General features: G+C 42.1%; 1 protein-coding gene across 1 annotated transcript in view; it reads right to left on the reverse strand.

The window, feature by feature from the left end:
• The window catches only part of LOC115166441 (filamin-A-like), a 153,179-nt gene extending 140,360 nt beyond the window's left edge, over positions 1–12,819 (reverse strand). The window contains 4 exon segments of the mRNA XM_029720339.1: positions 2,017–2,135; positions 2,505–2,652; positions 10,638–10,735; positions 12,816–12,819. Of these exon segments, the coding sequence (XP_029576199.1) occupies positions 2,017–2,135; positions 2,505–2,652; positions 10,638–10,735; positions 12,816–12,819 (369 nt within the window).
• Between the last annotated feature and the right edge of the window lie 246 nt (positions 12,820–13,065).

A 13,065-nucleotide genomic window follows, 5' to 3' on the forward strand; every position in this document is an offset into this window, starting at 1 on the left:
TCGATGTAAAATATTACTAAGTATTTTAAGAGTTTATTCGGAAGATAACGGCTCTATAAACGTTCTTCCGTGGTGCCCCGACTTTCTAGTTAATTACATTTACATGATTAGCTTAATCAGGTAATATTAATTACAGAGAAAGAATTTTATAGGTTAGCATGTCATATCACTTAATCCGGCAAAGCCAAAGAAACGACAGTAGCATTGCCTTTAAATTGTTTAACTTGGGTCAAACGTTTTGGGTAGCCTTCCACAAGCTCCCTACAATAAGTTGGGTGAATTTTGGCCCATTCCTCCTGACAAAGCTGGTGTAACTGAGTCAGGTTTGTAGGCCTCCTTGCTCGCACACACTTTTTCAGTTCTGCACACACATTTTCTGTAGGGTTGAGGTCAGGGCTTTGTGATGGCCACTCTAATACCTTGACTTTGTTGTCCTTAAGCCATTTTGCCACAACTTTGGAAGTATGCTTGGGGTCATTGTCCATTTGGAAGACCCATTTGCGACCAAGCTTTAACTTCCTGACTGATGTCTTGAGATGTTGCTTCAATATATCCACATAATTTTCCTGCCTCATGATGCCATCTATTTTGTGAAGTGCACCAGTCCCTCCTGCAGCAAAGCACCCCCACAACATGATGCTGCCACCCCCGTGCTTCACGGTTGGGATGGGGTTCTTCGGCTTGCAAGCCTCCCCCTTTTTCCTCCAAACATAATGATGGTCATTATGGCCAAAATGTTCTATTTTTGTTTCATCAGACCAGAGGACATTTCTCCAAAAAGTGCAATCTTTGTCCCCATGTGCAGTTGCAAACCGTAGTCTGGCTTTTTTATGGTGGTTTTGGAGCAGTGGCTTCTTCCTTGCTAAGCGGCCTTTCAGGTTATGTTGATATAGGACTCGTTTTACTGTGGTTATCGATACTTTAGTACCTGTTTCCTCCAGCATCTTCACAAGGTCATTTGCTGTTGTTCTGGGATTGATTTGCACTTTTGGCACCAAAGTACGTTCATCTCTAGGAGACAGAACGCGTCTCCTTCCTGAGCGGTATGACGGCTGCGTGGTCCCATGGTGTTTATACTTGCGTACTATTGTTTGTACAGATGAACGTGGTACCTTCAGGCTTTTGGAAATTGCGCCCAAGGATGAACCAGACTTGCGGAGGTCTACAATATTTTTTCTGAGGTCTTGTCTGAATTCTTTTGATTTTCAATGAGGTAGAAACTGAGCTGCACTTCCTAACCTCCTGCCAAATGTATGAACATATTAGAGAGACAAATTTCCCTCAGATTACACAGATTCACAAAGAATTCGAAAACAAACCCAATTTTGATCAACTCCCATGTCTACTGGGTGAAATACCACAGTGTGCCATCACAGCAGCAAGATTTGTGACCTGTTGCCACAAGAAAAAAAAGGGCAACCAGTGAAGAACCATTGTAAATACAACCTATATTTATATTGATTTATTTTCCCTTTTGTACAATAACTACTTGTACATCATTACAACACTCTATATAGACAAAATATGGCATTTGAAATGTCTTTATTCTTTTTGGAACTTCTGTAAGTGTAATGTTTACTTTTTATTGTTCATTTCATTTTTGTTTATTATGTACTTCACTTGCTTTGGCAATGTTAACATATGTTTCCCATGACAATAAAGCCCTTGAATTGAATTGAGAGAGCGATGTCACACAGAGATACAGAGAGAGATGTCACAGAGAGAGAGACAGAGAGAGAGAAAGATCACACAGCGATAGAGACAGAGATGATACAGAGAGACAGAGATGATACAGAGAGACAGAGAGAGAGATGACACAGAGAGAGAGAGAGAGATCACACAGTGATAGAGACAGAGATGATACAGAGACAGAGAGAGAGATGACACAGAGAGAGAGACAGAGAGAGTGAGAGATCACACAGCGATAGAGACAGAGATGATACAGAGAGACAGAGATGACACACAGAGAAACAGAAAGACAATATGTTTATGCGGTGTGTGTGCGCGAGTGTGTACCTCCTCTCTGTGTCCGGCAGGGTCCTCTACATGCACCAGCACCTCTCCCATCCCAGCACTGATGGTCTCCACTGTAAACACCGCCTTCTTCATCACAGCGTTACCTACTGGCTCGATACCTGGAGAAAGAGAGAGAGGGAGAGAGAGAGAGAGATTGAGAGAATCAAAGTGACATTGTGATGGGTTATTGCACACTTATATTTTTATATGGTGGTGGTGGTGATGATGGTAGTAGTGGGTGGGTGGGGTGGGGTGGGGTGGGGCGGCAGGTAGCCTAGCGGTTAGAGCGTTGGGCCAGGAAACCAAGAAGTCGCAGGTTCGAAAACCTGATCAGACAAGGTGGAAAATATTCCGTTGTGCCCTTGAGCAAGGCACTTAACCCTAAATTGCTCCAAGGGCGTCATACTACTATGACTGACCTTGTATAAAAAAAACCTGTCTGGTGTATGTGACAAATAAAACATATTTGATGATGATGAACGGTGTACCTGGTCCATATGCGCAGGCATTCTTGGGGTTGAGTCCGGGGCAAAGGGGTGCACCAGGTTTCAGTTTGGACTTGGGGAACTGGGACAGGTACGTCATCACGGAATGTTCATCTACATTGGGGTCAACGATTTCCTCTGGGGTTATCACCTAGGAAACCAGACCGGACACAATGTTTAGACACACACACACACACACCTGCAGAGGGTAGCAGGATCTGATTTTAAAACAATCCTGACCCCAATCCTACCAGACAGTCACCAGACAGTTACCAGACAGTCATCTCCTCAGATGACCACAACCCTACCAGACAGGTTACAGGTGACTGTCTGGTGTTTGTCTGGTAGGGTTGTGGTGGCCTGAGGAGATGACTGTCTGGTGTTTGTCTGGTAGGGTTGTGGTCGCCTTCTGTAAAGATGAATAAGAGATAATGAGTGGGCTGGACATGATAAGTGATGAGTTCTGATTGGTCTGCCATTTAGTACGCTTCTGTCTATTGGAGCTGGTCAGTATGTGTAGGTAATCCTTTCGAACACTGCTTTTTATATATATCGAGTAGTAGAACATAAGTGTTGCTCTCCACTTTCTGGACGACCAAGTTTTTAAGTCAGTGGAATTAAAGTATGATAGCTAAGGAGATGGATAAAACACCAGTCTGGATTACATCTTCAAACTAAGGGCAACCATGGCATCCGTGACAGAGAGGGAGAAGCGTCCATCCATGTATATGGGTAAGATAGTCTAGACTAACTACATTTTTGGATATTACACATTTCTAATTTAATCAGAAAGTCATTTTTCAAGTTAAAGTGTACTGTTAGCTAGCTAATGTTAGCTGACTGGCTCGCTAGCTAATATTATGTGTATGATCTGTGTAGTAATGTTATTTGTATCTCAGAGTCATTTGCTTTGCTAGTTATAGCCTAATGTTAGCTAGCTACATGGTTAGGAACATGGTTGTAGATTCATGCAGGATAGTAACGTCATACATTTGGATTATGGTTCATTGTTTAGCCAGCTACATGTCTTAACAAAATACTCCACTATGCAAGTAACCATTTCAATGGAATGTTCTTAATGTCACTGCGACAACTGTTGATAGACGAAGATGGTAAATTCGCTCTGGTTATTTACTCCAATTTCAGACCACTCGTCTGAGTGTGCCAGAATGCAGAACAACTGACGAATTTACTAACGCTCAACACCCATTGAATATGGCCGGTGTCAGTAAACGTCTGCAAAAAGGCGTAATTAAATTGTTACAAGCAGCACAGTTACAGTCACCAACTCTCTGGATAACATGAAAACAGCCTAACCAGCTCTGCTAGAGCGAGTAAAATGGTCAGAGTGAGGTGTTCTCTCATTTGTGTAGCCAACGTTAGCCAATTAGCTTGGGTGCTTGACTGCTGTTGTTAGGTCAGAACGAGCGGATCAACCCTACTCCTCGGCCAGAGCGTCCAGTGTGCACTCTAAACGCTCCTTAAAGAGATGGGCGGGGCAAAATATTAAGAGGGTGTGAGCAATGCTGATGGGTATAGACAAAGAAGAGCTCTCCAGTAGGTGTACCAAAAATATTCAAAGGCCATTTTCTCAAAAGTGAGGTTACAAGTTCATCAACTTTCAAAGCAGAATGACTTTCCCATTGTTCCTCAACTGTAGTGTATGATATATCATTTTGTAGCTCTGAGTCTCTACTTCTATCCAATGTAAAAAACACCATTCGACCGGTCGGCCACATATAGTAGCCATATCTATGAAAACCAAAGTTCCAAAGGCTGGGTGTAATAGAGTTCCAAAGGCTGGGTGTAATAGAGTTCCAAAGGCTGGCTGTAATAGAGTTCCAAAGGCTGGGTGAAATAGAGTTCCAAAGGCTGGGTGTAATAGAGTTCCAAAGGCTGGGTGTAATAGAGTTACAAAGGCTGGGTGTAATAGAGTGTATAAGAGGTCATACAATAAGTTTTGTAGTGGTCCTATGTTGTTAATGTAAAGAATATTTGTTGGTAATGAGGAGCAAACAGACACTGAACTTGAAAAATTTATAAAATTGTTTATCCCAGTTACTAATAAGCATGCACCGATAAAGAAAATGACTGTAAAAACGGTTAAATACGGTTAAATAAATTATGTCATGGCTTTAGAAGCTTCTGATAGGCTAATTGACATCATTTAAGTCAATTGGAGGTGTACCTGTGGATGTATTTCAAGCCCTACCTTCAAAATCAGTGCCTCTTCGATTGACATCATGGGAAAATCAAAAGAAATCAGACAAGACCTCAGAAAAGAAATTATAGACCTCCACAAGTCTGGTTCATCCTTGGGAGCAATTTCCAAATGCCTGAAGGTACCACATTCATCTGTACAAACAATAGTACGCAAGTATAAACACCATGGGACCACGTAGCCGTCATACCGCTCAGAAAGGAGACACATTCCGTCTCCAAGAGATGAACGTGCTTTGGTGCGAAAAGTGCAAATCAATCCCAGAACAACAGCAAAGGACCTTGTGCAGATGCTGGAGTATCTATATCCACAGGAAAACAAGCCCTATATCGACATAACCTGAAAGGCGGCTCATCAAGGAAGAAGCCACTGCTCCAAAACCGCCATAAAAAAGCCAGATTACGGTTTGCAACTGCACATAGGGACAAAGATCGTACTTTTTGGAGAAACATCCTCTGGTCTGATGAAACAAAAATAGAACTGCTTGACCATAACGACCAATGTTATGTTTGCAGGAAAAAAGGGGAAGCTTGCAAGCCGAAGAACCCCATCCCAACCGTGAAGCACGGGGGTTGCAGCATCATGTTGTGGGGGTGCTTTGCTGCAGGAGGGACAGGTGCACTTCACAAAATAGATGGCATCATGAGGCAGGAAAATGATGTGGATATATTGAAGCAACATCTCAAGACATCAGTCAGGAAGTTAAAGCTTGGTTGCAAATGGGTCTTCCAAATGGACAATGACCCCAAGCATACTTCCAAAGTTGTGGCAAAATGGCTTAAGGACAACAAAGTCAAGGTATTGGAGTGGCCATCACAAAGCCCTGGCCTCAATCCTATAGAAAATGTGTGGGCAGAACTGAAAAAGCATGTGCGAGCAAGGAGGCCTACAAACCTGACTCAGTTACACCTGGTCTGTCAGGAGGAATGGGCCAAAATTCACCCAACTTATTGTGGGAAGCTTGTGGAAGGCTATCCGAAACGTTTGACCCAAGTTAAACAATTTAAAGGCAATGCTACCAAATACTAATTGAGTGTATGTAAACTTCTGACCCACTGGGAATATGATGAAAGAAATAAAAGCTAAAATAAATCATTCTCTCTACTATTATTCTGACATTTCCCATTCTTAAAATAAAGTGGTGATCCTAACTGACCTAAGACAGGGACTTTTTACTAGGATTAAATGTCAGGAATTGTTTAAATGTATTTGGCTAAGATGTATGTAAACCTTCGACTTCAACTGTTTGTGGATGACTCAACACTGTACACGTCAGCTACTGCAGTGACTGAAATGACTGCAACACTTAACAAAGAGCTGCAGTTAGTTTCAGAATGGGTGGCAAGGAATATGTTAGTCCTAAATTTTTCCAAAACTAAAATAATTGTATTTGGGACAAATCATTCACTAATCCCTAAACCTCAACTAAATATTGTAATGAATAATGTAGAATTTGAGCAAGGTGAGGAGACTGAACTGCTTGGAGTAACCCGGGATTGTAAACTGCCATGGTCAAAACATAAATGCTTTTGAACATTTAGAAAAGGCAAATAGCCTAGTGAAAATGGTATTAATTTAACACCATCCAACTGGTGGATAAACTGGTGAATTAGGGTGTCAACTCTCTACTGATCAAGTGGATAAATAGTTTCCTTGTGAACCGTACTCAACAAGTGAAGTTTAACTCCGCCATCTCTACATTTAGAATGGTGAATATGGGAGCCCCTCAAGGTTGCGTACTTTCACCGATACTGTACACAAAACGATTGTCAAGCCTCTGCCGCAGCCCACACATTTTTTACATTTGCAGGTGACATAGCTGTTGTGGGTTTCCTTCACCCAAACCAAGCCTCTCCTCAAGGTTTTCACAGAGAAACGGCAACATTCGTCCAGTGGTGTGCAGATAGGTCTCTTGAAATAAATGTTAAGAAAACAAAAGAGATGGAAAGTGATTTCAGATGGAACAAAACACCACCATCCCCTACAAAGATCAATGGGGAATCACTCGATAGAGTGACCACATATAAGTACCTGGGAATCAAAAACTGAATGATGTTTTCTTTTCACAGCTACCTATGAACAGGCCCGGATCAAACGTAGACAGGCAGAGGAGACTTCTGATCTGCAGACGGACTCCGACATGGATGAAGAAGCATCAGGACGTGACTGGGGTAACAGCACTAGGGGACTGATTTCTGAATAGTGTCCAGGATGTGGAGGCCATGGAGTGGTAGGTGTTATTGTTTCTCACTGAGAACCGTGCAGAAAAAAGGGAGCATTCTAGAATGTTAGTCTCTCTTCTCTTTACTGATCAGCACCTTGTCGATATTGAGATCTTGGATTTGCAATTACGGTTGAATATCCTCTGTGAGGCGTCTCACAATGGAGTCTGATGGTTGACTGGGTGGTACTGCTTCCCTCTGTAGTTTTCTGTGGGAATGAGCTTGTATTCACAACATATACTGAGTGTACAAAACATTAAGGACACCTGCTCTTTCCATAACATAGACTGTTTCTGTACAGCACTTTGTGACATCGGCTGATGTAAAAAGGGCTTTATAAATACATTTGATGATGATGATGATGATTATGAAAGGGATGTTTTACAAAAAAAACATATTCTTGTATTTTATCCACTGTCACCAAGATAGAGCACATTCAGTACATCTAGCAGAGGCTGTTATCCAGAGCGACTTACAGAAGCAATTAGGGTTAAGTGCCTTCCTTATTCAAAGGGACATCGATAGATTTTTCACCTAGTTAGTTTGGGGATTCGAACCAGCAATATTTCGGGTTACAAATGCAAATTATATGCAAATGACCAAAATGATCATCATCAGTTACATCATAATCATCATCATCATCACAGTTCTGCTCCTTAGTCCTGGACCTGGGAACCCAGAGAGTTTCTGATCCAACACACATAGTTCTGTTCCTCAGTCCTGGACCTGGGAACCCAGAGGGTTTCTGATCCAACACACACAGTTCTGTTCCTCAGTCCTGGACCTGGGAACCCAGAGGGTTTCTGTCCCAACACACACAGCTCTGCTTCTCAGTCCTGGACCTGGGAACCCAGAGGGTTTCTGATCCAACACACACAGTTCTGTTCCTCAGTCCTGGACCTGGGAACCCAGAGGGTTTCTGCTCCAACTCACACAGTTCTGTTCCTCAGTCCTGGACCTGGGAACCCAGAGGGTTTCTGCCCCAACACACACACTTGATTCAACACATCATCAAGCCTTCTAACTAAATAAGGTATGTGAGTGTTAGGGCAAAACCCAACATGTACACCCCTTTGGGACCAGGATTGGGGAGCACTGCTGCCATGCACCTGTTTGGGATCGTATACAGGGTGAGGAAAACAACGTGTATATTCGTAATTTGATTGAACTCTCTCTTTAAATCAGAGTTCCTGCATTACATTTGATCTGAGCATGTGCTATGAATAAACATGTATTTATTTTATAAAGACAACTGAATTTGTCATATCTTAAGAGAGATTGCTTCGGCAGCAGCATCTGGGGCCTGCAGCGAGACTGAGAACAAACCCAGGATGGTCCCAGGTGGCTAGCCCAATTGAGAATCCCATTCACAGCCTAATGTTTGTCCATATAGGTCTCACTACACAGCCATCCTTTACCCAGATGTAACCCATTTGGGTTAACCGCCAGGACAACATATGAAGCCCAACATTAACCCACATAAAGCCCAAAACAGAAACCACATCTGGGGCCAACATGGATACTGATGGCAAAACGATCTACCTGTTGGGTTTCCCTCATGGGGACCGTGGAAAAGCCCTTTCATTAATAACCCATATGGGCCCCACATGGAGATGTTGGCTGGGCTGTTGGAGTCATGCAAAGTCACGCAGTCGTGGGTGAACAGGGAGAACAGGAGGGGACTAAGCGCAAACCCCTGGGGGCCCCTATGTTGAGGGTCAGCGTTGCAGAGGTGTTGTTGCCTACCCTCACTGACTGGGGGCGTCCCGTCAGGAAGTCCAGGATCCAGTTGCGGAGAGAGGTGCTTGGAGGACACTAGGGTGTTGAATGCTGAGCTGTAGTCAATGAACAGTATTCTCAAATAGGTGTTCCTTTTGTCCAGGTGGGTGAGGGCAGTGTGGAGTACAATAGAGATTGCATCATCTGTTGATCTGTGTGAATTGGAGTGGGTCAAGGGTATCCTCTACAAAAAAAATCTTTGTCGACCAAGAGTCGTCTGTTCTTTCGACCAATCGATTGGTAGACATGTTAAAACGTCTATTTTTCATATACAGTGTTTTAATCAACTGCAGGACAGTCAAGACACATCCTAGGTGTTTTAATCAACTGTAGGACAGTCAAGACACATCCTAGGTGTTTTAATCAACTACAGGACAGTCAAGACACATCCTAGGTGTTTTAATCAACTACAGTCAAGACACATCCTAGGTGTTTTAATGAACTGCAGGACAGTCAAGACACATCCTAGGTGTTTTAATCAACTACAGGACAATCAAGACACATCCTACGTGTTTTAATGAACTGCAGGACAGTCAAGACACATCCTAGGTGTTTTAATCAACTGCAGGACAGTCAAGACACATCCTAGGTGTTTTAATCAACTGCAGAAAAGTCAAGACACATCCTAGGTGTTTTAATCAACTACAGGACAGTCAAGACACATCCTATGTGTTTTACTCAACTGTAGGACAGTCAAGACACATCCTAGGTGTTTTAATCAACTACAGGACAGTCAAGACACATCCTAGGTGTTTTAATCAACTACAGTCAAGACACATCCTAGGTGTTTTAATCAACTGCAGGACAGTCAAGACACATCCTAGGTGTTTTAATGAACTGCAGGACAGTCAAGACACATCCTATGGGTTTTAATCAACTGCAGGACAGTCAAGACACATCCTAGGTGTTTTAATCAACTGCAGGACAGTCAAGACACATCCTAGGTGTTTTAATCAACTGCAGAACAGTCAAGACACATCCTAGGTGTTTTAATCAACTGCAGAACAGTCAAGACACATCCTACGTGTTTTAATGAACTGCAGGACAGTCAAGACACATCCTAGGTGTTTTAATCAACTGCAGGACAGTCAAGACACATCCTAGGTGTTTTAATCAACTGCAGAACAGTCAAGACACATCCTACGTGTTTGAATCAACTGCAGGACAGTCAAGACACATCCTATGGGTTTTAATCAACTGCAGGACAGTCAAGACACATCCTAGGTGTTTTAATCAACTGCAGGACAGTCAAGACATATCCTAGGTGTTTTAATCAACTACAGGACAGTCAAGACACATCCTAGGTGTTTTAATCAACTGCAGAACAGTCAAGACACATCCTAGGTGTTTTAATCAACTGCAGGACAGTCAAGACACATCCTAGGTGTTTTAATCAACTGCAGAACAGTCAAGACACATCCTAGGTGTTTTAATCAACTGCAGAACAGTCAAGACACATCCTAGGTGTTTTAATCAACTGCAGGACAGTCAAGACACATCCTAGGTGTTTTAATCAACTACAGTATACCAACCATACCAACGTTACACACAAACACACATTCTACCAATGCTGTCAAGATGCCAACTTTACACACAGACACGCTGCACACATAATTAGCCAAACGCCACAGAGGACAGTGATTACAGTAATGCCACTCATCTCGTACCTATCACATATCTGTAATAGGGTACCTGAGGGGGTCGTTAGCCTGACTATATAGAGAACAGTTTAATGGTTAGCATAACTAGCGTACCTGAGGGATACCCATCTAGTTGTTAGCCAGTTAGCCTGACTATATAGAGAACAGTTTAATTGTTAGCATAGCTAGCGTACCTGAGGGATACCCATCTAGTCGTTAGCCAGTTAGCCTGACTATATAGAGAACAGTTTAATGGTTAGCATAGCTAGTGTACCTGAGGGATGCCCAGCCAGTTAACAGCCTGTTTCATGGCTTCCCGGGCGTTGTCCACTGGTTTAGTTTGGTCCCACTGGTTCCAGTCTGGACACAGGCCTACAACACAACACACACACACACACATTACATATATACATATACCGTACCAGTCAAAAGTTTGGACACACCTACTCATCCCAGATTTTTCCTGTAGTTTTACTATTTTCTACATTGTAGAATAATAGTGAAGACATCAAAACTATGAAATAACACATATCTTAAACAAATCAAAATATATTTTATATTTGAGATTCTTCAAAGTAGCCACCCTTTGCCTTGATGACAGCTTTGCACACTCTTGGCATTATCTCAACCAGCTTCACCTGGAATGTTTTTCCAACAGTCTTGAAGGAGTTCCCACATATGCTGAGAACTTCATGGCTGCTTTTCCTTCACTTTGCGGTTCGACTCATTGAGGTCAGGTGATTGTGGATGCCAGGTGGAGACCAGGTCATCTGATAAAGCACTCAATCACTCTCCTTCTTGGTCAAAAATCCCTTACACAGCCTGGAGGTATGTTGGCTCATTGTCCTGTTGAAAAACAAATGATAGTGGGACTAAGCGCAAACCAGATGGGATGGCATATCGCTGCAGAATACTATGGTAGCCATGCTGGTTAAGTGCGCTTTGAATTCTAAATAAATCACTGACAGTGTCACCAGCAAAGCACCCCCACACCTCCTCCTCCATGCTTCACGGTGGGAACCACACATGCGAAGATCATCCGTTCACCTACTCTGCGTCTCACAAAGACATGGAGGTTGGAACCAGAAATCTCAAATTTGGACTCATCAGACCAAAGGACAGATTTCCACCGGTCTAATGTCCATTGCTTGTGTTTCTTGGTCCAAGTAAGTCTCTTCCTCTTATTGGTGTCCTTTGGTAGTGGTTTCTTTGCAGCAATTCAACCATGAAGGCCTGATTCACACAGTCACCTCTGAACAGTTGATGTTGAGATGTGTCTGATACTTGAACTCTGTGAAGCATTTATTTGGGCTGTAATTTCTGAGGCTGGTAAATCTAATGAACGTATCCTCTGCAGCAGAGGTAACTCTGGGTCTTCCTTTCCTGTGGCGGTCCTCATGAGAGCCAATTTCATTAAAACACTTGATGGTTTCTGCGACTGCACTTAAAGAAACTTTCAAAGTTTTTGAAATTTTCCAATTTGACTGACCTTCATCTCTTAAAGTAATGATGGACTGTCATTTCCCTTTGCTTATTTGAGCTCTTCTTGCCATAATATGGACTTGGTCTTTTACCAAATATGAAGCTGGTTGAGAGAATGCCAAGAGTGTGCAAAGCTGTCATCAAGGCAAAGGGTGGCTACTTAGAAGAATCTCAAATCTAAAAAATATTTGATTTGTATAACACTTTATTGGTTTCTACATGATTTTCATTTTTGTTATTAAACAACTAATTGTCTGATGTCGGTTCAATTACTTGAATTCCATTTAGTACAGTTTTTGTAAACCCAACATGCTGTTTCTCTAGAGAGAAATCAAATAATTAATGGGAGAAATCTAATGGGAGAAATCTGAGAAAATAATAACTATGTGGGGGGTCTGTCACGATTGTTGTAGAGAGAGGGGACCAAAGTGCAGCGTGTGTGTAGTTCCACATTTTATTTACTCTGTTAAACTATACAATACATCAAAATAACTGAATAGACAAAAACAGCAAACCGTGACGCAGAGGAATACTACTCAAAAATAATCACCCACAAAACCCAGGAAGAAAAACCCCTACTTAAATATAATCTCCAATTAGAAACAACGAGGACCAGCTGCCTCCAATTGGAGATCATCCCAAACAAGCCAACATAGAAATACAAAAACTAGAACCTAAGAACATAGAAATAGAAAACATAGAAAAACACAAAACACCCCGTCACGCCCTGACCTACTCTACCATAGAAAATAACATCTTACTATGGCCAGGACGTCCCCCTGAAATTAATAGTATTTTTAAAACCATTTTCCTGCAATTCTACATAATTTCTCAAAAGGGAATCCATGTTTACTTGACAGAATATCAACTTTTTTCTTAGGTTTTTGCTACAATAAATCAATTGAAAGAGTAGGCTAGACTAGTTTTTCTGACTAAATTGCTAATCTACCGCCTTCCCTCAAAGTCCCACCCATAGTGATTGATTGACAAGTCTGAAACCTTATCAACTCTGTCTCATAAACATCCTGCCCCCTCCCCTGACAATCCCACCTACAGTGATTGATTGACAGGCCAAACTGTTAAAGGGATAATTCACCCAAATTACACATTGGTTTCCTTACCCTAATTGTCCACAGCAGCAGAGCCAATAAAATACATAATTTGAAGAACAAACATCAATGTCATCATGTCTTGCAGTAAAACTGTAAATATGACTTTAA

This window comes from Salmo trutta, chromosome 28, assembly GCF_901001165.1.
Source record: "Salmo trutta chromosome 28, fSalTru1.1, whole genome shotgun sequence".
Classification (NCBI taxonomy): Eukaryota; Metazoa; Chordata; class Actinopteri; order Salmoniformes; family Salmonidae; genus Salmo; species Salmo trutta.